This window comes from Scleropages formosus, chromosome 10 (assembly GCF_900964775.1).
Source record: "Scleropages formosus chromosome 10, fSclFor1.1, whole genome shotgun sequence".
NCBI lineage: Eukaryota > Metazoa > Chordata > Actinopteri > Osteoglossiformes > Osteoglossidae > Scleropages > Scleropages formosus.
The window spans coordinates 55,455-80,684 of record NC_041815.1 but is presented as its reverse complement, the minus strand read 5'-3'; the positions used below and the strand labels follow the sequence as shown (position 1 = coordinate 80,684).

Sequence of the window (25,230 nt, the reverse complement as noted above, 5' to 3'; positions counted from 1 at the left end):
GGTTGAAAGCCAGGTAAACACGAGAACAAGGAACAGGGTGCAAGGGATGAACTGCCGAATTTGCAAGCCAGGGCATTGCAAGATTCCACAACCTAGTGCTGGGACAGCGCTGCCTTTATCCCTGGCCTTGATTACCGTCAGGTGAGGCTGCTTGGCTTGTGTGCCCAACAGAATACAATAAGGAGACACTTCTATCTGTAAAGTTCAAACTTGGATCTAATTCTCTGCCTCCCCACAGAGCTCTCTATCTTACCAGACAAGAATTTCATCTTATTGTCACTGCTAGTTAAAAGCTTGGGATAACATTTGATAATAGTCTTTGGTTCTCCTAAGACATTGTAATTGTAACCCACTATAACACCCATATCCTTACATTCCAAATCCTTCAAATCTGCCAGTAACACACCACACTCCATCCAGCTCCTGGTCCTGACTATGATCACATCTTGCTTGGACTGTTGCAGTTCTCACATGTTTGGTTAATTGGCCTCCTCCATCATCATTATCTTCAACTATTACAGAACACTACAGCATGACTTGTGTTTGACCTGCTGTAGTATTTCCATGTGTCTCCCCTTCTCATCTCTAGCCATCAGCTTCCTTCAGCTACTCGCATATCAAGTTCAAGACTCCGTATATAGCCTACAAGGCAGTCAAAGGCCTATCAACCCGAAATGTAAGAAGTCAATCCATCCCTATACCCCAGCCAGACAAAAATGCTTTCCCATCTTTGAATATGTTGGTCCACCTCATAAGGGGTCCAAAATCTAAAGCTGGTTTCTTCTCAGCCTTGACCTTGATAAGAATGAATGAACTCCCTTTGTCCCCCAGAACTATTCAGTCTCTTCCAGCATTCCATAAGACACTCAAAATCAACCTCATACTTCTCCCAGGTTCTCAGAACCTTCAGAGTAAGTTAGTCCTTCACAACCTTCCACTTTTCTTCTGTCAGTCAGTCAGTCAATCAGTCGATCAGTCAAAGTCCTTCCTCTTGTCCTGGAGAAGATCACAGTAGTTGTTGACTGAGCAAGCAGGCCAAAACCTTACTTTCCCCAGCAAAAGTTTCTAGCCCTTCTAGGTGATAGCCAGGTATTCCTAGGGCAGCTAAAAGATACAATCTGTCCACTGTGTCCTGCGTCTGCTTTAGGGTTTCCTCCCTGGAGGCATCCCCAATGTAACCCCAACAAGAGTGGATGAGAGGGCCTCTCTAAGTTTGCTTTACCTCTCTAAGTTACAGTTACTGAATCTGAGGCTGGCATGGTCTCCTTTCCAGTACCCTAGTATAACCTTCGCAAGAAAGACTGAGAAGTGCAGTCCCCTTGTACAACCCCAATTCCAAAAAAAAATAGTTGGGACAGTATGGAAAATGCTAATAAAAACAAATATACACACACACTTTCTGAACCGCTTGTCCCATACAGGGTCGTGGGGAACCGGAGCCTACCCGGCAACACAGGGCGTTAGGCCGGAGGGGGAGGGGACACACCCAGGACGGGAAACAAAAAACAGTGATTTGTAAATTTACTTTGACTTGTATTCAAACAAAAACAGTATAAAGACAAGGTATTTCATGTTTTACCTAATCAGCTGCATTATTTTTTGAAGCTATATGTTCTGAAATTTATGCCTGCAACACGTTCCAAAAAAGTTGAGATGGTAATTTAGGACTAATAGCAATGTAGCCAGCTGAAATAACAAGGTGATGTGAAACAGGTGATGTTAAACAGATGAGGCAATCATGTTACAGTATATAAGGAGTCTCCAAAATAGGCCTAGTCCTTCAAGAGCAAGGATGGGTCAAAGCTCACCAATTTGTCAACAGATGCATCAACGAATAATCCAGCACTTTGAGAACAACTTTCCCCAAAGATAAAGCGGTAGGATTTTAGGCATTTCATCATCTACAGTGCACAATATAATTAAAAGATTCAAGGATTTCGGGCAAACTTTGGTATGTATGGGCAAGGGTGGAAACCACTGCTGAATGTACATGATCTCTGATCCCTCAGATGCCACTGGTTAAAAACTTTCATGTGTCTGTAATGGATATTATGAGATGGGCTCGGGAATACTACGATAAACCTTTGTCAGTCAACACCATCTGCCGTTGCATCCACAGATGCAAATTAAGGCATTACTACATCAAGAAGAAGCCATACATCAACACTGTCCAGAAGCACCGTCGACTTCTCTGGGCTTGGTCTCATCTGAGATGAAGAGTAGCACAGTAGAATTGTGTGTTCAATGAGTCAACATGTTAAATAGTTTTTGATAAAAACAGTCGCTGTGTTCTCCGGGCCAAAGAGGAAAAGGACCATCCAAACAGTAATCAGCGTCATGTCCAAAAGTCAGCATCTGTCATAGTATGGGGGTGTGTCAGTGCCAGTGGCATGGGTAACTTGCACTTCTGTGAGGGAATCATTAATGCAGAAACATATGTACAAATTTTGGAGCAACATATGCTGCCACCCAGATGCCGTCTGACGTCAGGGACATGCCTGCATTTTCCAACAGGACGACATCAAACCACACTCTGCCCAAATTACAAGTACATGACTACATAAGCAGAGAGTGCAAGTACTAGATTTGCCTGCCTAATGTGTGGCACATTATGAAGTTCAAAATACGGTAACGAAGGACCCGTACAACTGCACAGCTGAACAATGGATGAATGTGGAAAACTGCACTTGCTAAACTTAACCAACTGGTGTCCTCAGTGCTCAAACGCTTAATAAGTGTTATTAAAAGACATGGTGATGTTACACAGTGGTAAACACTCAACAGCCCCAACTTTTCTGGAATTTGTTTTATTAGCATTTTCCATACTGTCCCAACTTTTTTGGAACTGGGGTTGTACAAGGGGACTGCACAACTGCAGGTACCCTTTCTTAAATATTGGAACCACCATCCCAGTTTGTCAATCCAAAAGAATCTTACCCATGTTCCATGCAACACTGGAAAGGTCAGTGAACCATACTATCCCAACAATGTCAAGTGCTTTTAAAATTTCTGGCTGAATCTCACCAACCCATTGTATGTGATAATCCATCGGAGACATCAAGCACTTCCCTTTTGTAGGAGGACATGTCCACCAGGTTGGATTTCCTCAAAATGTTTCTTTAACTGCTCCACCATCTCCACAGGAGTGGTTGACACCTGATCTTCACTTAGCATAGCATGTTGCAGGGACCCTACTGAGGTGTCAAACATTTTACAGAATAACTTTGACATTAACTAAACAGTTCTCTATGATCTGTTCAAACTAATCCCATCCCTGAGCGTTTGTTTCAACAGCTGTCTTTGTTGTGGCTTTCTTGGTGTGCCAGTATCTCTCAGCAAACTTGGGAGAGCCCACTGAAAGCATTGTCTAAAAGGCATACTTAACTGACAGCTGATGTTCAGCAGAACCAACTGCCATCAGACCACAGCTTACAGCAGCCACATCAATGACAGGGTTCTTGAACATGGTCCATTCAGACTCACTGGAAAGCACACATACCATCTGAAACCGTTTGTCCCAAGCAGGGTTTCAGCAAACCGGAGCCTAACCCGGTAACACAGGGCACAAGGCTCGAGGGGGAAGGGACACACCCAGGATGGGACACCAGTCCGTCGCAAGGCACCCCAAGCAGGACTCAAGCCGCAGACTCGGCAGAAAGCGGGACACGGCCAAGCCCGCAGTGCCACTACAGCACATACCCACTGGAAATCCTCCCTTGGGAATGGGAGGGCAGGACACACTTCTTTTTTTTATGCATAATTCAATTAATTGATTTATTTCCTATTTTTCAATTTGTATGCCACTTCTATGGCGAGCTACAAATATATGTACGATATGAAAACTGATTGTTGAAGCTGTTTCAGCAATATTTAAGCCCTGTGCTTTTACTGGGTGTGCTTTTGTTTACTATGAGCTGTATTTCATTTTGGAGAAAAGCATGTACCAAATACTGAAATGTAACTTTAAAATGTTTCAGGAGACTTGGCATCAATCAAAACAGCCAAGAACATAAATGCTTTCAAGATCAACAGTGCAATGAAAGTCTTTTAACTTAGCTGATAAATGTCAGGTTTTCAGTGATGTGTGTGGCATGGTGGCTCCATGAGTAACTTTGCTGTCTCACTGCACCTGGATGGTGTAAGATGACATGGGTTTGATTCCTGCTTAATCTGTGTGGAGTTTGTATGCTCTTCCTGTGTCTGTGTGGCTTTTCTCCAGGTGTTCCTGTTTCTTCACACAGTCCAAAGACATGCTGTTCAGGTTCACCCAGAGTGTGTTCCACTAATTTATGGATGAGTAACCCATTGTAAGTAGTGTATCTTGCAGTGTAAGTCACCCTGGTGAATAAGGTGTGTGGGCTGACAACACTACATAGAGTTCATTGGCAGTTGTTTTGGAGAAAAACATCTGCTAAACAAATAAATATGTGTTCTCTGGCTACAAGATTGTTGTAATGAAGCCAGGAAAGATATGACCACTCAGATTATTGAGTGTGTTTTTTTTTAAATCATTACTTAGACCCACCTATTATGATGAAGCAGTAGTGCACAGTTAAAGCACACTTCACGTGAGTCTGTTTAAAAAGCTAAGATTACTGCAAGGAGGTCTAAAAACCAACCATCCTTTCTATGAAGGAAGTCATTCACAGCCTCATGTGGTATGTTTCTCAAACACACAGGTCTCCAAGGCATCACCAAGCACCAATGACCAAGGCATCACTGGAACCCCTCCCTCTTTAAGCAGTAGAGATGCTGCACTGCAATCAAGACCAGCCCAGGAGGCTATTAACGTTTTACGACCCTCAGCGGCTTGATATCCACTGCGCAAAGTGCTGGCCTTTTCATTTTCCCATCTCTGCAAGGACTGCTCGCTCCAAATGATAAACTCTATCTGTGTAATGTAATTATGCCTGGGGAGCTATATTTGCCATAACAATGTGCTTATTCCCATTGACGGGAGGCGTACCCCCCTTACACAGACCCAGAACTTTACAATCAGCTTCATGGTTATGGGCGCACATTGTCTGTTTATAGCTTTATGTAAACTGTTTCAGCACATTACTGAAATCAAAACAAATGAATCACTTTAACTCTGTTCAAAGCAATGTTTAAATCACAGAAGACAGCCCCCAATCACTTGGATCACAGCCAGCAGTACTTATCACCACTTTATATTAATTAGCCATCTAACTGGGACAAACATATAAAAGTTTTACAAATCACTTTAGTAATTCTATGTTGTATTGCAGTTCTTTTTTTCCATATGCATTTTCTTCATTGGTCACTCTGTATTTTTCCTCATAATGGGCATTTTGTTAAAATTAGGAAAGTGCATTGAAACACTAGTAATAGTGGAAACTAAGCATTAGCAATAGTTTATATTTATAAATACTCAATTAAAATTATTTACAAATACAGTTTAAACAATGCTTTCAAATACATTCTGAAGACTGAAAATAAATCACGTTTTTCAAACCACATATGTACCACATCTAAACACTATTTGCAACTAAGCTGCCACCTTCTTTTAACAGTGTGTGGAAAAGAAATATTTTGACGACAAAAGATAAGTCTTTTAATATTGCTAAATCAATCTGCAGTGGATTTGATACTGTTAAGGGCTATGGAACCTGATGTGATACTGGCACCATTGTGGTGCAACAACCTTCCCCCTCTTACTCAGAACTGCTGAATCTCTGTCCACACTTAAAAAGGGTCCTAAAACTCACCTCTACCAGGCTTGCTTTGCCCATGATCTCTTAAGTTCATGTAAAGTGTAAATGTTCATGCACCATAACTTTAAGATCATGCCCGGATAACCTTTACACGGCTACTCCTGTAATGTAACATAAAGGTTTAAATATATGTATCCCAAAAAAATTATTACTAGGAAGATGATCTGGGATGATGGATATTCAGATAAAGTTTTATGCAGCTACTCGTGTTATGATAATTAGTTCATATGGTGGAAAGAAACAAACAAACTCCACTTAAGAATCATACATCTGCATCAATGTCTCTCTTTCTACTAATATTATGTACATATTGTATTTTCTACGTGATGTGCGTTGCTTTGGAGAAAAGTATCTGCTAAATGAATAAATGTGAATGTAATGGAGATGATACATGGTGTAAAATATATGTACACTTAGTACAGCAGTATCATGTTTCAGAAGATATACAGGGTTATTTTCTAACAGAAGGGATTTGATATCTACATACAGACTGGTTCACTACCCATACTATTTCCTTTTCACTTTCAATTTGGCATGGTGCACCATGACCTCCAGCCTCTTACCTCTCTGTGAAGTTCCTCATCACAGTGAACAAGGTAGCCAAGAGGTGCCCCATGCTCGCCCTCGTCCTCCAGTCCTTTTTTCTCCCTTTTGTATGGATTCAGTCTGTTGGTGAAAGGCAGAAATTTATTAGAGCACAGTTCTTTAGAATATCCTTTCTTGTAGCCTCTGGCTAGATAAAACATGCCTGTCTGTACCCCACTTCCTCAGAGGCCTTCTTACACTGGGAGCTGCAATTGATTGGTTATGCTCTGAGATACTTAGTAGTAGCAATCTTTCTAGGTAACAGTTTATAGTGCAGACACTGTCTACCCCACATTTTTTGAACATAATCTATAAATACTTTTGTGAATTGTAAACATTTACAAGGGCAAATATAAGATATTTAACAATAGTGCATATCCAAGTAAAACTGTCTTTCTTTCTAATAAAAATACAAAAAACTGCTTTGCCTACTTTGTAGTGTATTATGCAGCTCCCCATAGGTTAGTTTGCTAGATCCACACTACACAATATAAGCAGCTTCAGTTACAAACAAATGTCTGTTCTAAAAGTGCTAACAGATGGCATTTTCTCCATATATTTTTTAAACTCCCATCTTTAGCCAGTTTGAGTCACCATATGACAGATGACAGACAGAAATGTCAGCAGAGTGGAAAAGAAGACATATTTTTCCTCTTACTCAATCATCTGTTACAGTGCTACTGGAAAATATGTGAACCCTTGCGTCCCTTACTTCTGCCACAAAATAGTTATTTGAGGAGCAGCAGTCTTTGTCATGTGACATAATAGGTGTGTAATGATCAATTCTGTATGTTGCTTTAGACGAAATCATGTGTGTAATAGAAACACATAAGTACTGCAGGTGTAAAAATAAGTGAAGTCCAAGTTGCATTGGTTAAACCAGCTTGGTAAGTATGATCAGGTGTGTAAATCACTATCATTTATTCATTTTATAAGTTTATTTTAATATTTTGTAGAAGAGTATAGAAGCTATGAAGTTGTTAAATTCAGCGATTAGGCTGTGGAATGGAATTGCTGAAAGGTGTTCTCAGCTCAAAATATATAGAACATCCTGTTAACAAAGGATTTGTTTGATAAGTGATTGTTACAAATTCCCATGTAAATAACAACTGGCAGTTGTTTTTGGGCTGGTTTAATCTGCTGGGAAAGCCATTTTAATAGTCAACATACTCACTTCCTTCTGTCCCAATTAGCATAAAATGAAAATATATATTGATTGGATTGATTTACTGGATTCATTCTAAATAAATGGAATCATGAGTGACAATGTTCTGCAGGGGAATTTGTTTTAGCAAACATCTGACCCCTCTCCTTAAGCCTGCTTGACTCATGCTAATGTCACACATTTCTAATGAAGTGCCCAAATGAAGGAACCCAGAGGGTATGCAGCAAGGACTGTGGGTAATCAAACTCTAAAGCAGAAGAAAACAACCTTGTGTCTTATCAATGACTAACCAGAAAGCACTGCAGCCTATTATGCCCTGCTTCTGACTTTCCCTGAGGAGGGCTTACTGAGATACCAATGATGCAAATGCCCTTGTTTTGTCCTCTAGTTTGTCATAATAGCATCAAGTTGAGTAAAAGGAGGAACCACATCCCCAACAAGTCAATGGACACCATGTAAGTGCTGGGCTCTCTAAGCTGTCACATGCTGACCACTGACATGCTGGAAGGGAAGGCATCAACATAGTCCCGTAGTGACTGTGTTTACTTTTTAATTAAACGTTTCAGAAACCGAGTGCTCTGTTACTAGTTTTGAGTGCTCTGTGGGTTCTATGGTAGGAGAAGCTAATAGGAAGAGAAAGCATAATACGAAACCATCAGCTTCAATGACACCTTTTAGCTGGAAGGTGCGTAGTGTGGAGAATTTCTGAAAAATGATGGACTTTCCACATCACACACACGCTTTCAGAACCGCTTGTCCCATACAGGGTCACGGAGCCTACCCGGCAACACAGGGCGTAAGGCCGGAGGGGGACACACCCAGGACAGGACGCCAGTCCGTCACAAGGCACCCCAAGCGGGACTCAAACCCCAGACCCACTGGAGAGCAGGACTGTGGTCCAACCCACTGCACCACCACACCCTCTGCTTTCCACATAATTAACACATAAAAGCACATTGTTGCATACTAGTTTTTCAGTTCTCAGACAGATCTCTGCCACAGTACACCACTTTGCTCTGCTCTCCAAGCTTGCAAGAAATGTCAGCTCTTCTGCAAAACTCTTATTTTGAAGAATTTTAATTTATCCAGTTTTACATAGACAGGGATGAAATTATTACACTCAAATCATGAAAAAACCAGGAAGAGCATGAACTGTCTTACATAAGACAATCTGCTACTCGATGAGGATGAAATAACAATATCCCATGTGTACAGTCCACAGTATATGTTAAATGCTGTTATTGTACCTTTGTATTTCAGTCACATGTATACTCACTAGAGTCACAAAGATTTATAATATAGAATGTTCGTGTGTGATGTGGAAGGCTACTGGAGGGGTACTTTGGTGTACAGTACATATGCAAGTTTATAACGCATGTCCTATAAAGTGTAGTCTTGGCACTTTGTCCAGGACTGTGCTTCACATAAATGGAGGAAAAAGTTGAAGGATATGAAGTGGTTTGCACTAGTAACCGTCAGGTGGAAAAAGGCTGACACAGAACATCAACAGCTCCAATTCTTATACCATGTAGACATACCAGGCAGAAATTACTCAAGAGGCATCAGGGTAGAAGAAGAGACAGGCATGTTGGACACAAAGGTGTAGACAGTAGCCAGGACTTCTCTTCAAGTAGCAAAGATGATGCCTCAGTTTGAAGAAAAGGCAATTGTTTTTTAGTTTCCCCAGCAATCCCTTTGGCCATTATACTGTGTTAATGTTCCTATTACTCAAAATGAATTTGTCAAATCAATAAAAACTTGCATTAGAAGACCGTCATTATGCTGTTTTATTGGAAGACCATTATTATGCTCCACTGAGTTGAATTCAGTCCTATTAAATAAAAGTGATGTTATTGTAGTTCACATTAAAGCATAAAGCTGGCTAAGTACAATGCTGTGAAAAAGGTTTTCCTGATTTACACTACTGTTGAAATTTTTTGATATTATACTGTAACATGCACCCACACCTTACACCCTGACACACGATGACATGCTACACGATGACAAAACGCACAACACTGCTTGTACATGACAACCTGTCTTGGCTACAGCTAGCATAACATACTGCAGCTAACAAACAATGCTGGCATGTCTTACCATCACTGGTTATGATTTTTTAACAGTATGTTACCATGACTCTCCTCTTTAAGTTCCTTCTACCCCCAGTGAGAGGTCCTTTAGATGCTACACCTAGAGTGAATATCTGACCCCAGATTCCAGTTTGAGGGTTTGGGTCTGTGCCTGAAGTTCTGAACCCCTTCTCCTCATACTTCTCCAGTCTAAAATAAAGTTAGACTTAAACAAAGATCTGTGAGTCCAGGTCATTTTGTCCCAATGAACGATTAGAGTTGTCACCTGCATGTTTTCAGGTCTTCAACTAAACTGTAATATTGGAGAAAGGGCACCCGCGTGAACAGATAAAATGCTTTAAAAAAATATTTAGGGAACAAGGTAAGCTAATGTAACATGTCTCCAGCACAAGCACGTTATGCCACTATTAAATCAAGTTCCAGATAAGAGCAAATGTTGCTGATATTTGTCAGTCTGGACAGGGCTACAAAGCCATTTTTATATTTTTGGGGCTCCACTGAATCATAATAAGAGCCATAATCTCCAAATTGAGAATTCTTGGAACAGTATTGAATCTTCCTGTGGCTGGCTAGCCAAAATTTCTCCAAGTGTTCAAAGTCATCCAATCACAGACGATCTTGACAAAACATTCAAAGAACTGCAGACTTCTGTTGTCTCAGCTAAGGTCAGTTTCCATGACTCCACAATGAGAAAGACATTGGGCAAAGACAGGCTTCATGGCAAAATAGTAAGGCAACAACATTGTTAACCACTTTCCAGGATAATTACAAGTGTTTTGGAGAATGTTTTATGGACAGATGAGTCAAACATGGAACATTTTGGACACCATGGCTCTCATTATGTCTGATGTAACGCAAACACAGCATTCCACAGCAAGAAAATCATATCAGCTGTATAACAAGGTGGTGGTAGTGTGATGCTATGGGGATTCCTTGCCGCCTCAGGAGCTAAATAACTTGCCATAACTGAAGGAACCTTGGATTCTGGTCTGTATCAAAAAGTTCTTAAAAAGAATTCTTAAGAAGTTCTCTGTCCATAAGCTGAAGAAAAGGAACCAAAACAAAAAAGCAAGTACACATCAGAATATCTGAAAAGAAAATTAAAGTTTTGGAGTGCCCTAGTCAAAGCCCAGACCTAAACTCAGTAGGCATCTTGTGGCAGGACCTGAAAAAAGCAATTCATCCTTGAAAAACAAGCAATGCATAAGAATTACAGCAGTTCTGCAAATAAGAGTGGGCTAAAATTCCTCCAAAGTGATATAAAGGACTGATATTGAATTACAGAAATTGTTTGGCTGCAGTCATTACAGTTAAATGTGGGAAACCAGTTATGTGTAAGGGAGCAGTTACTTATTCAAAGAATGCTATTTGTTAGATAACTTTGTTTATTAAATAAAGAAAATTAAGTGTTCACTCAAAGGCCCTTTATGTAATATTGGATTTTGGCTGAAAACTTAAAAAAACACACACACACACATTTTCAGAACCGCTTGTCCCATACAGGGTCACGGGGAACCAGAGCCTAACTTGGCAACTCAGGGCGTAAGGCCGGAGGGGGAGGGGACACACCCAGGACGGGACGCCAGTCCGTCGCAAGGCACCCAAAGTAGGACTCGAACCCCAGACCCACCGGACAGCAGGACTGTGGTCCAACCCACTGCGCCACTGCACCTCCCCTTAAAAAAACATTGTGTCAAAAATGTTCAGTATATTAGAGGAAATCACACACACACTTTCTGAACCACTTGTCCCATACAGGGTTGCAAGGAACCAGAGCCTAACTTGACAACTCAGGGCGTAAGGCTGGAGGGGGAGAGACACCTCCAGGACAGGACGCCAGTCCATCGCAAGGCACCCCAAGCAGGACTCAAACCCCAGACCCACCAGAGAGCAGGCCCCAGTCCAACCCGTTGCGCCACTGCGCCCCCCTAGAGGAAATCAATACAGTGCAAATACTTTTTCATGGCACCTCAAACAAGCTTTCATGTTCTCCAGTTACAAAAAGACCTAGGGCCTAGGTACCTATGCAAACTTGTTCCTTGTCACACATAATTTCAATAAGATGCTGTAATAACCCAGCAGTTGCAATTTAATCTACTGGCGGAATGAAATGCAGCATATTCATGTTTGAATTTATATAATCCAAATTTGTTTAATTAGAATTTTGGTTATGCATAGGTTGTAGTAATTGCTACCTACGGATGTACCAGACATGCACTAAAATATACAGAACATGTATAAATATATGTTAACCATGCAATGGACTGCTATCCCATCCTGGGGTATCCCTCATAGCCTTGCACCCAGTGATTCCGAGATAAACTCCAGACCACCACAACCCTGATCAGGGCAAGCAGTTAATGAAAATGGATGGATGGATTGATGGAAGGATGGATGGATGGATGGAAAGATGTTGTATACAATGTATAGACATTGGGCCTCTGCAGTCAGCTCTTTGGTCTTTTTTGTTGATTGTGCAAAAGATATGCCTCTCAGCAATCCAGAGTGTTCTCCATGGATGTCCAACCTCTGACATTCACTGATGTTTCTCTTTTTGCTTTGCACTTCAGTGTTTTGCCAAATGCCTTTAATGGCCTTCCACTTTGCAACTAAATACCTAATGAAGCATAAGCATATTGCAGTGCTGACCAGCAGCAGTAAGCAGCTCTCACGTGCTTCAAAGAATGCTTATTTGGGACAGAACTAAAATAATGGATAACGCTATACTGCAGCAGATGCATAATGAGATTTGGATTTTTTTCAGGTGATAAAAATGAAAGGGCTTTGTTATCTTACATATTCAGGATTATCAGTGGGTATGTTTTTAGCAATAATTGGCAAGAAGTTGGTCTGACATTAATTGAATGAATCAGGCCTTCCATTCCTACCATTTCATTGACTAACTGAATTGTTCATCCAAAATGTGTATTTTACCATTTGAAAATTTTTTTACTATAAGCTTATGGGTTAGACTGCATGACCAGTAGTTACAAGTCTCTCATTGACCATTTGCTGCATCTTGGTAATTTTAGTTTGTCGTTGGCACTGGTAGTTATTTTTCCAGGGAAACAACTTTTGTTTTCCATATTCAAATACGTCTTGAACCCCTTTGGAGTGCAAAGAGCATGAAGGTGACTGGTGAAAAGGTGGTTTCTGGTGATAAGATTTGTAAATAGGAAAGGGGGGTGGTGACCAGAAAGGAGGGTTGGTGAGATGGAAGTTAACAGTAATATACCTTCCAGCCTACTAAAATGGAGAGGCCCAGGGTTCTGTCATGACCCACAGGGATCATACCCCAGTGGGCCAGAGGAGGCGCCATTCAGTGCCCCAGCCCAGACCCAAACACCTGTTCACAGTCTGGTAGTTGCTGAGGTATAAAGGGAGCAAGCGGCAATCTCCATGTTCAAGTCCTACTCACAAACTCACGTTTCACTTTTCACCTTTGTGCGAATATACTATGTGTCTCCTTGTCTTGCATTCATTGTTTCACCTCTACCCAGTGCTTTACAGTTTGGATTGTGTACTTTTAAATACAGTCTGCATGTGGGCTCATTTTACTTTTCGTCCATGCTTGGATGCAACAGCAATTCGCGTCCGTGTTGGACTGCCGTCCAGATGCTACAGAAGAATCCGCCTTCTAACATAACCTCAGCAGCATTGCGTGAGCTCGCGGAGACAGTGAAGATGAACATAGAACCTCTCACTGTGCCCCGAAACACACTTTGCCGAATCACCAAGTCCTTGTTAGTGTTAACACGACTGATACGCACCAGACCTCATTTTCCTGGTGTCAATCCGGTTGATCCATAAGTGCTCATGGAAGCACCCCCCCCCCCCCATTCCCCAGCACTGAATATCGAGCTGCCCAGAGTGACAGAGAGCAGGCGAAAATATGCTACGATCTAAACTGCATTTCACTTGACAAGCCATGCACAAAACAGGCGGCAGTTTGGTGCCACAAAAGACGTTTGACAGAGGAAAAGAGAAGGCATCATTTCCAGCAGAATCTGTGCTTTTACTGGGGATGTGCAGACCACATTTAGGTCTCCTGTCTGGTGCAACCATCCGGCGGATCCCGATGACCCAATACTGGTGAGTGGTATCTCTCACAGTACCTCCCAGTTATTATTGTCAGCCACAGTGTCATGGGGCTCGCAGACATGTGAGGTGAAAGCTGTGGTGGACAGTGGTGCCACCGGGAACTTCATAGATAGCTATATTCCAGATCCCCCTTCAACTCTATTCTTCTAGGATATCTGTGGGTAGTCAGCCATGACCCTGTTCTTTCTTGGAGTACCAGTGAGTTGCTTTCTTGGGGAAAGCAGTGTACAGAACACTTTCTGAATGTACCTTGTAGTGCAGATATGCCCCTGCAGACTCCTGGGGAGCATGCAGACCTAGCAGAGGTGTTTAGCAAATGCAAGGCTGCTGAATTGCCTCCTCATAGGCCTTGGGATTGCACGTAGACTTTCTGCTTGGCACAACGCCCCCTATGGGAAGAGTTTATTCCCTCTCCCAACCAGAACATAAGGCCATGGAGGCTTATATAGCCGAGGCACTAGAAGCAGGGATTCTCCATCCATCCACTTCTCCAGTATCCACTGGCTTTTTCTTTCTGGGAAAGAAAGACAGAGGGTTGCACCCTTGTATTAACTATCGGGGGCTAAATGCAATAAATTGTGATTTGATTCTTATATCCCAGGACAATGTCTTTGTTCATTACATGCAGGTTACCTTAAAGTACCTGTGATCAATAAGACCTCAGTAGGAGGTCACGCCTTTAGTTATACAGCACCTAAACTGTGGAATAGTCTACCAGTTACTGTTAGAAATGCCGCCTTTATCTGTTTTCAAATCCTGACTAAAGACTTACATGTTCACTCAGGCATTCCACCTTGAAATGTAATTGCACTCGCCTTGGTTGTTTTTTACCACCTTCATAAAAATGCTGTTCTTTCTTCTTGTTGAGCACTACCTCGCTACATAAGACTTGAGGAGGCTGGCCAGTGGTGACAGACGAATCCCATGCTAACTGAGGATGATGACCAACTGCCATGACGAATCGAGATGTTCCATGCTGAGCTGGGGATCCAAGATACCATTTAGCAACAATATTATTATTACTCTCCTCCGTGAACCGCCACCTTATCGTGGTGGAGGGGTTTGAGTGCCTGAATGAGTCCAGGAGCTATGTTGTCTGGGGCTACATGCCCCTGGTAGGGTCTCCCATGGCAGACAGGTCCTGGATGACAGACGAGACAAAGCGCGGTTCAAAAACCCCTTATGACAAAAAAATCAAGGCGTCCGTTTACCCCGCCCGGTATGGGGTCACCGGGGCCCCACCCTGGAGCCAGGCCTGGGGGGGGGGCTCGCATGCGAGCGCCTGGTGGCCAGGTCTATGCCCACGGGGCCTGGCCGGGCTCAGCCCGAAGCCACAACGTGGAGCCGCTCTTCGGTGGGCTCACCACCTGCCGGAGAAACCATAAGGGGCCGGTGCGTTGTGATTTGGGCGGTGGTCGGGGCCGAGTGCCCGGCCGACCCAAACCTCGGGCGCCAACTCTGGTTTTTGGGACTTGGAATGTCACCTCACTGGCGGGGAAGGAGCCTGAGCTGGTGCGGGAAGTTGAGAGATACCGTCTAGATATAGTCGGGCTCACTTCCACTCACAGCTTGGGTTCTGGAACCACTCTACTCGATCGAGGGTGGACTCTCCACTATTCTGGCGTTGCCCAAGGTGAGAGGCGGCGGGCTGGTGTGGGCTTATTAATAGCCCCCCAGTTCAGCCGCCATGTGTTGGAGTCTACCCCGGTGAATGAGAGGGTCATCTCCCTACGCCTTCGGGTCAGGGAACGGTCTCTCACTGTCGTTTGTGCTTATGCGCCTAGCGGCAGTGTAGAGTACCCGGCCTTTTTAGAGTCCCTGGGGGGCGTGCTGGAAAGCGCTCCCACTGGGGACTCTGTCGTTCTACTGGGGGACTTTAACGCCCACGTGGGCAGCGACAGTGATACCTGGAGGGGCGTGATTGGGAGGAACGGCCTCCCTGATCTGAACCCGAGCGGTGAGTTGTTATTGGATTTCTGTGCTAGTCGCGGTTTATCCATAACGAACACCATGTTCATGCATAAGGGTGTCCACCAGTGCACTTGGCACCAGGACACCCTAGGTCGGAGGTCGATGATCGACTTTGTAGTCGTTTCTTCTGACCTTCGGCCATATGTCTTGGACACTCGGGTGAAGAGAGGGGCTGAGCTGTCAACTGATCACCACCTGGTGGTGAGTTGGATTCGATGGCGGGGGAAAAAGCTGGACAGACCTGGCAGGCCCAAACGCATAGTGAGGGTCTGTTGGGAACGTTTGGCGGAGGCCCCTGTCAGAGAGGTCTTCAACTCCCACCTCCGACAGAGCTTCAACCAGGTCCCGAGGGAGGTGGGGGACATTGAGTCTGAATGGACTATGTTCCGCTCCTCCATTGTCGGTGCGGCTGTTCGGAGCTGCGGCCATAAGGTCTCCGGTGCCTGTCGCGGCGGCAATCCCCGAACACGGTGGTGGACACCGGAAGTAAGGGATGCCGTCAAGCTGAAGAAGGAGTTCTATCGGGCCTGGCTGGCTCATGGGACTCCTGAAGCAGCTGACGGGTACCGACGGGCCAAACGGAGCGCGGCTCTGGCAGTCGCCGCGGCAAAAACTCGGGCTTGGGAGGAGTTCGGTGAGGCCATGGAGGAAGACTTTCGGTCGGCCTCAAAGAGATTCTGGCAAACCGTCCGGCGACTCAGAGGGGGGAAGCGGTGTTCCACGAACACTGTTTACAGTGGAAGTGGTGCGCTGCTGACCTCAGCTGAGGATGTTCTCGGGCGGTGGAAGGAGTACTTTGAGGATCTCCTCAATCCCTCCGACACGCCTTCCGTAGAGGAAGCTGAGGCTGGGGACTCGGAGGGGGACTCGTCCATTACCCTGGCTGAAGTTGCTGAGGTAGTCAAAAAACTCCTCGGTGGCAAGGCTCCGGGGGTGGATGAGATCCGCCCCGAGTTTCTCAAGTCTCTGGATGTTGTGGGGCTGTCTTGGCTGACACGCCTCTGCAGCATCGCGTGGAGTTCGGGAACGGTGCCTCTGGACTGGCAGACCGGGGTGGTGGTCCCTCTTTTTAAGAAGGGGGACCGGAGATTGTGTTCCAACTACAGGGGGATCACACTCCTTAGCCTCCCTGGGAAAGTCTATGCCAGGGTACTGGAAAGGAGAATCCGACCGATAGTCGAACCTCGGATTCAGGAGGAGCAATGCGGTTTTCGCCCTGGCCGTGGAACACTGGACCAGCTCTATACCCTCACTAGGGTGTTGGAGGGTTCGTGGGAGTTTGCCCAACCAGTCCATATGTGTTTTGTGGACCTGGAGAAGGCATTCGACCGTGTCCCTCGTGGCATCCTGTGGGGGGTGCTTCGGGATTATGGGGTTCGGGGCTCGTTGCTACGGGCTGTTCGTTCCCTGTATGACCGGAGCAGGAGCTTGGTTCGCATTGCCGGCAGTAAGTCAGACCTGTTCCCGGTGCATGTTGGACTCCGCCAGGGCTGCCCTTTGTCACCGATTCTGTTCATTATTTTTATGGACAGAATTTCTAGGCGCAGTCAGGGAACGGAGGGTGTCTGTTTTGGTGGCCGCGAGATCTCGTCTCTGCTGTTTGCGGACGATGTGGTCCTGTTGGCTTCATCAAGTCAAGACTTGCAGCGTGCACTGGGGAGGTTTGCAGCCGAGTGCGAAGCGGCGGGGATGAGAATCAGCACCTCCAAATCCGAGGCCATGGTTCTCAGTCGGAAAAAGGTGGATTGCTCCCTCCGGGTTAGGGGGGAGTTGCTCCCTCAAGTGGAGGAGTTTAAGTATCTTGGGGTCTTGTTCACGAGTGAGGGAAAAATGGAGCGGCAGGTCGACAGACGGATCGGTGCGGCGTCTGCAGTAATGCGGTCATTGTACCGGTCTGTTGTGGTGAAGAGGGAGCTGAGTCGTAAGGCAAAGCTCTCAATTTACCGGTCGATCTACGTTCCTACCCTCACCTATGGTCATGAACTCTGGATCATGACCGAAAGAATGAGATCGCGGATACAAGCGGCAGAAATGAGTTTCCTCCGCAGAGTGGCTGGGCGCACCCTTAGGGATAGGGTGAGGAGCTCAGTCACCCGGGAGGAGCTCAGAGTAGAGCCGCTGCTCCTCCGCATCGAGAGGAGCCAGTTGAGGTGGCTCGGGCATCTGTTCCGGATGCCTCCTGGACGCCTCCCTGGGGAGGTGCTCCGGGCTTGTCCCACTGGGAGGAGGCCTCGGGGCAGACCCAGGACACGTTGGAGAGACTATGTCTCCCGGCTGGCCTGGGAACGCCTTGGGGTTCCCCCAGAGGAACTGGAGGAGGTGTGCGGGGAGAGGGAAGTCTGGAGGACTCTGCTCGGACTGCTGCCCCCGCGACCCGGCCCCGGATAAAAGCGGAGGAAGATGGATGGATGGATGGATTATTATTACTTGTTAAACTGGCTTACAATTGTTAGTTATCTAGAATATCCAGGAGGGGTGGGCAACCACTGGCCCATGGACCTCCAGAGGCTTTTTTCTCCCTCAACCTTCAGTTGGGAATTTTTGTTCCTTTCCCCGGTGGCCAGTAAGCATACTTATAGCTCTATAAAAGTACTTTATTATGGAAGCCATTAGTCAACTGTCTTCTTTGTTTGTATCTGATTTTCTTGCCTTATGCCTCTGTTAAACCGCTCTGTGTCACTGCGTGAGAAGAGCGTTCTATAAAAATAAATTGAATTGAATTGAATTAACATTAAGTATCCTCACCCCGCCCGTCCTGGGTGTGTCCCCTCCCCCTCCGGCCTTACACCCTGTGTTACCGGGTAGGCTCCGGTTCCCCGCGACCCTGTATGGGACAAGCGGTTCCGAAAATATGTGTGTGTATCCTCACCCCAGAGGTGTGGTGGTGCAGTGGTGTGGTGGGTTTGACTGAGTCTTGCTTTCTGGTGGGCCTGGGGTTTGAGTCCTGCTTGGGGTGCCTTGTGGCGGACTGGCGTCCTGTCCTGGGTGTGTCCCCTCCTCCTCCAACCTTCTGCCCTGAGTTGCTGGGTTAGGCTCTGGTTCCCTGCGACCCCGTATGGGACAAGCGGTTCAGAAAGTGTGTGTGTGTGTGTGTGTGTGTGTGTGTGTGTGTGTGTGTGTGTGTGTGTGTGTGTGTGTGTGTGTGTGTGTGTGTGTGTGTCCTTCCCCCTTATTACCTCTGCCCTCGAACAGGTCTCAGGAGCTAAGATATTCACAAAACTGGACCTCAGGAGAGGGGTGCGGTGGCGCAGTGGGTTGGACCGCAGTCCTGCTCTCCAGTGGGTCTGGGGTTCGAGTCCCGCTTGGGGTGCCTTGCGATGGACTGGCGTCCCGTCCTGGGTGTGTCCCCTCCCCCTCCGGCCTTACGCCCTATGTTACCGGGTAGGCTCCGGTTCCCCGTGACCCTGTATGGGACAAGCGGTTCTGAAAATGTGTGTGTGTGGACCTCAGGAGTGTGTACAATTTGATCTGTATTAGGGAGGGGGATGAGTAGAAGACTGCTTTCAGGAGCACCCTGGGCCTTTATGAGTATCTGGACATGCCTTTTGGCCTTTCCAATGCGCCCTCAGTATTCCAGGCATTTGTTAATGAAGCACCCCCAGAGATGATTAATCAATTGGTGTTGGTTTATTTAGATGATATCCTGATCTTTTCTCAGTCTTATGAGATGCATGTAGCACATGTAAGGGAGGTTCTACAAAAGCTGGCAGCACATAAGCTGTACATGAAGGGAGACAAGTGCCAGTTCCATATGGAATCTGTGGACTTCCTGGCTTTCATCCTTATACCCAATGGGGTTACTATTGACCCAAAGAAGGTCTCAACAGTCCTGTCCTGGCCACAGCTGAAGACTACAAAGACTTGCAAAAATTCCTAGGGTTTGCAAATTTCTACAGGCACTTCAAAAGGAACTTTAGTTCCATTGCAGCCCCTTTGACAGCACTGTTACAAGGAGTGCCCAGGCAACTGACCTGGACTCCTGATGCTATTCAGGCCTTTGAAGACCTGAAGAAGCATTTACCTCTGTTCCAATCTTGAAAAACCTTGATCCCAAGTTGCTGTTCATCATAGAAGTCAATGCATCTGAAGTTGGGGTGGGGCAGTGCTCTCAGAGCATCAAGGAAATCCCCTTAAGCTCTATCCATGTGCCTATTTTTCACACAAATTTTCACCCACGAAAGGAAATTATGATATCAGAAACAGTGAGCTCTTAGCCATAAAGTTAGCATTAGAATAGTGGAGGCATTAGTTACAGGGTGCCTCTCACCCGTTTCAAGTGTTGACCGAATATAGGCACATGGAGTATCCACAAAAGGGAAAGAGGCTCAACTCCAGACAGGCACGGTGGGTTATGTTCCTGATCAGGTTCAGCTTTCTGGTGACTTATTGCCCTGGCTCCAAGAACAGGAAGGCTGATGCTCTCTCCCTGCTGTTCAAGGTTTCGCCTAGACTCACGCCACTGGACACCATCCTGTCAGCTGCGTAATTTGTAGCTCCCATCCGATGGGCTTTGTTGGGCGACATCAAACCGGCCCAACGCCAGGAACCCGGTCCCAGCAAGCAACCACAAGACACGGAATATGCCCCATCCACTGTCTGGTCCAAGCTTTTACACTGGGCCCATGATGGTCCCAGTGCAGGGCACCCTAGAATCAACCGAACATTTGAACTCCTCTCTGAAAGTTTCTGGTGGTTGTCCATGAAGCAGTATGTAAGAGACTTTGTCCTCTCTTGTACCATATGTGCCCAGGCCAAGGTTCCATGGCAGCTTCCAGCGGGGCTCCTTGAATCGCTGCCAGTCCCAAATTGCCCATGGTCGTATCAGCGGTTAACTTCATTACTGACCTACCTAGGTCAGATGGGAACACTGTAATATTGGTGGTGATCGATCGCCTGTCAACTTGTCATTGAAAGGTCTTCCCACAGCCCTGGAGTCTGCGGAATTGTTGTTTCAACATGTGTTTTGGTTGTTTGACATACCAGAGGATGTCGTCTCAGACAGGGGACTCCAGTTCATCTCAAGAGTCTGGAAGACCTTCTTTTCCCGCTTGGGAGTCTCAGTCAGCCTCTCCCGCAGTTATCATCCACAGTCCAATGGGTAAGTGGAGCGCCTCAACCATGAGATTGTGCATTATCTGTGGAGCTACTGTAGCCAGAACCAAACCGATTGGAACAGATTCCTCCCCTGGGCAGAGTATGCCCAAAACTCCCTGGTCCATTCATCAACTAACCTAATCCCATTCCAGTGTGTGCTAGGTTACCAACCTCCATTTTTCCCATGGATGGCAGAAACCAAAAAGGTGCCAGCTATGGATGACTGGTTCAAGAGGAGTGAATCGGTGTGAGAGTCTGCACGTCCAACTCCAGGAGACGGTGTCCTTCCAAAAGGAGAAGGTCGACAGAAGGCGCAGGATAGTGCTGTACCAACCGGGGCAAAGAATGTGGCTGTCTACAGTGGACATCAAACTACATCTGCCTTCATGGAAATTAACCCACTGCTTCATCGTCCTTTTCAAGATATTGAAAAGAATCAACTCGGTTTCTGACTGCTTACACTTACCACCTTATTACCGTATCTGCCCCACTTTTCATGTCTGACATCTCAAGCCACACTGTGTTTCCACTCTGCAGAGTCTTGCAATCTCCCCTCCTCCACCTATGGACGTAGACGATTCCCCTGCCTATTGTGTCAGGGCCCTCTTGGACTTCAAATGACGCAGAGGCACACTGTACTATCTTGCTAGAGTAGGAGGGCTATGGCCCTGAGGAGCAATCCTGGGTGCCGGCATTTGACATATTAGACCCGACTCTCATTGAACACCTTCATAGGTCTCTTCCAGACCGGCTGGCTCCGTGAGAAAGTGCAAACAGCTGAACAGATAAACAGCTGAAGCTGCTCGTTGGGGGCGGTACTGTCACGACCCACATGGTTAATACCCCTACGAGCCTGAGGAGGCACCACTCAGTGCCGCTAGCCCAGACCCATGGACCTGTTCACAATCTTGTAGTTGCTGAGGTATAAAAGGAGGAAGCAGATTCTGAATAAGCGTTTCTATTGTGCTATCTTGGCAATCATTAGTTTCCTGTTTCTTCAGTTTGTTCTATAGGTGTTTATGTTCCAGTCCTAAGTGCCCATCCTGTCTACTCCTGCCTTTTGTTCTCCAGTCCTGGTCCAGTGTTCCAGTCTGGTATTTCGTCACTCCTCCGTGTTCAAGCTGTACTCACAGATTCACATTTCACTTTTCACCTTTGTGCGAATACACTGTGTGTCTCCTTGGCCTGCGTTCATTGTTTCACCTCTAGCTGGTACTTTACAGTTTGTACTGTGCACTTATAAATACACTCTGCAACATGGGGCCATTTTACTTTTTATCCATGTTCGGACGTAACAGCAAAGCCACATCTGTGTTGGGCTCCCATCCCGATGCAACAGGTGCATTTTTAACTGAAATCCCTTATTTCACAGACACATTTAAATCTATCTATTATCCAGGTTTGGTTTTACGATTGTCCTCCAGTTAAATGTAGTTTCATTTGGAAGGTATATCTATTCATTTTCCTACCCTTATTTGGCAAGGACAGATCCATGACCAACAGGACGAATAAAGAACTATGTATTTTCTTACAAAAAAATCTGCCAGTGCGATTTTCGCGACAATTTTGGTCATTTGTAGGTGTGAGTTAGACAACTATGATTTCTACCAGACTGTGTGAAATTGTCAGACTGTCCGCAGAAACAGGATATGTAGTGTTAGCTCAGTGAACGGTGACAGGCTGGAGAGTTTTGCTTCTGCTTTTCCTCTTACTTCTACCTAGTGGAACAACTTGTGTCGACCACTGTCCCGATATCCCTTCACTCTGGCTCCTGTGATGTATATTCTGTGGTTTGTGCTGAAACCACTTCATTTCTTTGTTGTTTATTGATGAGACAGAATTATAAATTGTGTTATTGATTACATGTCTTCTGTGAAGTACTGTGTGTAAATTTGTGCAAGCTGCTTTTTCATCAGATAAAGTATGTATAAATGGAGAGGTTGTCTAATGCTAATGGATTGCATGAAGCTTTTGGCCCTGTTGCCTCTAGCTCCTCAGAATATTGCATGGTGTGTATGTTTTTGCATGTACTTCTCACTTAGCGTTCACTTGCAGGCAGAAATTAAATATTTTAAAAAGTCCTCTGACAGGACCGGATGAGGCATAACTGACTTGATTCAGTTGGACAGGAGCAGCACTGTATTGGTGCAGAGATTTAACTTGACCAGAAACGGTAATGGAATAATTATAGTGTGTTCATTTTCGTAACTGTTCCTTGCAGTAAGACAGAATGTGCATAACTAAGCTTTAAAGACACTGTGCTGCTGGGCTTTCCAGATGATTCCAGTAAGCCTGGGTCGGCTGACTCAAAGAAGAAACACAGGACAAAATACCTGATGGTCTGCCCACAAGCCAGGGCAGCGATATACAGCTCTCTGGTGCAGGGTTTTGGTCTTATATATATAAGACCAAATATACCAATATCTGGTATATACCAGATATTGTACAAATTGTCCTCCCTTTAACAGTGGCAATACATTAAACAAAAAGGGGTGCAAACTGTCAAGGAACATATCTATGTGTTACCACTGCATATAGGAACAGTACCTTTCTTATTCATTTGCTTGTCTTACACTCTCGTTTTGGGTTTATGATTTTGAAAAAATGCCACGTGAATAATAATAATAGCTGTCATTGTTTTCAGACATTGTTAAATCATTAATTGCATTTCTAATGATGACTGGTACAAGTTGGAACTCTTGTGTGTGCCTGAGGAGCACACACAAATTTACTACCCTTGCCTTGAGTATATTAAAAATTAATCAAATATATGACCAGGAACTGATCTGTCGATTATGCTGTGGCAGGACTGGTTAATGAGTTTTCCCCAGGCTGGAACAGGCTAATGAAACAGTTTGGCCTTTTTAATAGAATTTTTCTCTTCTTTTCGGAGATTGGATTTGTGCAAAATGTGTACAGTTTTCTTAACTGCTCTTTACCACTGCCTTTTCTGTGGTTTGGTGTTTCACATAGCTTTTAAATACTGTTAAGTCTAGCCCATGCCTTTTCATTTGCCCACACTGATGGGGTTGATCTTTCTATGAAGTACACTGGAGTCTCAACTTAGACAAAAACTGTGGGGCTGACACAGTACATAAGTCAAAAATTGCATATTAATGGTTCCCTGTATAAACTATATGGGAACATTTGACTGTAATACACAGAACAATAATAGTAGCGAAGTCCAGATCATTAATGTATGGCATGTAGAGGCACTGTCCTAAATGTTTCAAGAGAATTGGGTGAAGATTACTCGTAACCAGAGTGCTAACATGGAAAACACTGGAAAGAATGGACTCAAAGCTTGTGTTGTGGAAAAAGGTGGCTTGAGTAAATAGTAGAGGAGTGGGGTGTGAACATTTATGTAGACAACATAATTCAGTTTTTTCCCTTGCTTAGGATGTCAGCAGATAAATAATTCTGCAATTAATTACTTTCTGTTTAAGCATGAGACTTTTCAGTAAAAATACTAATTAGATGTGACTATCGTTTGTAATCCAGCCAAATCTCAAGATATGTGTATGGTCTGAAACTTTGGCAAGGCATTCTATATTGGCCTGCACTTTTGCAGCTTTTTTTAGAACTTTTATTGGTGTGTTGTTAGGATCTGTGCTCAATTCTTCTTATGTTTCTCATCCAGTTGATCTTTTTTTCAACTATAGTATGATGTTTCATATAGCTTTCTGATAAACCATATATGGACCTGTTCTCTGGACCAAAATTGTCTTATACCTTTACTATGATTTAATATTCTGTAGTTCTCTCTCTCTCTGTGGCTATAGGTTCTATTTGGTCAGCTATGGCAATGAACCTGCATGAACTTGAGTTTGAGATTATTCTAGCATTGCTTTCTCATGGGGGGGGGGGGTGTGGTGGCGCAGTGGGTTAGACCGGGTCCTGCTTTCCGGGGGGGGGTTTGAGTCCCGCTTGGGGTGCCTTGCGGCAGACTGGTGTCCCGTCTTGGGTGTGTCCCCTCTCCCTCAGGCCTTACGCCCTGTGTTGCTGGGTAGGCTCCGGCTCCCCGCGACCCCGCATGGGACAAGTGGTTCGGAAAGTGTGTGTGTGCGCTTTCTTGTTGTTTTTATACAGGGATTTGTGGCTGGTGTGCAGAAGTGGGATGTAACAAGTTACATTTACTTCATCACTTGTGCTTAAATAAATTTATTGTTCTTTTCCGAGCAATTTTTTGGTGTCAACACTTTTTATTTTTACTCTGGCACATTTGTAAAGACAACAAGTAGTTTTACTCTTTTTTTGTCAATCCCTTCTTGTTACCTTTGAATTTCCCACATTGAGCGGTGATTATAAATTCATAATCAATTCACGTTCAGTATCAAATTTTCCTTACTGTCACATACTGTTTTCTTTGAACTTCTTTGTTTCTTTTCTCTCAATCAGACATGTTTATGATTAACCATTAGCAGCACATCCTCCTTGTGAGCTGATAACTCATGGATTTCACTAGGCTTTGTTGACTATCAGTTAGTTT

At 44.9% G+C, this 25,230-nt stretch overlaps 1 protein-coding gene across 3 annotated transcripts in view; it reads right to left on the bottom strand.

Annotated features, from left to right (window-relative positions):
- The window catches only part of sphkap (SPHK1 interactor, AKAP domain containing), an 85,344-nt gene that overhangs the window by 35,495 nt on the left and 24,619 nt on the right, over positions 1 to 25,230 (bottom strand). For all 3 annotated transcript variants that reach the window (XM_018732074.2, XM_018732075.2, XM_018732077.2), the window contains exon 2: positions 6,299 to 6,401. In XM_018732074.2, the coding sequence (XP_018587590.2) occupies positions 6,299 to 6,351 (53 nt within the window). In that variant the 5' untranslated portion in view covers positions 6,352 to 6,401. The remainder of the gene's footprint in view (positions 1 to 6,298; positions 6,402 to 25,230) is intronic.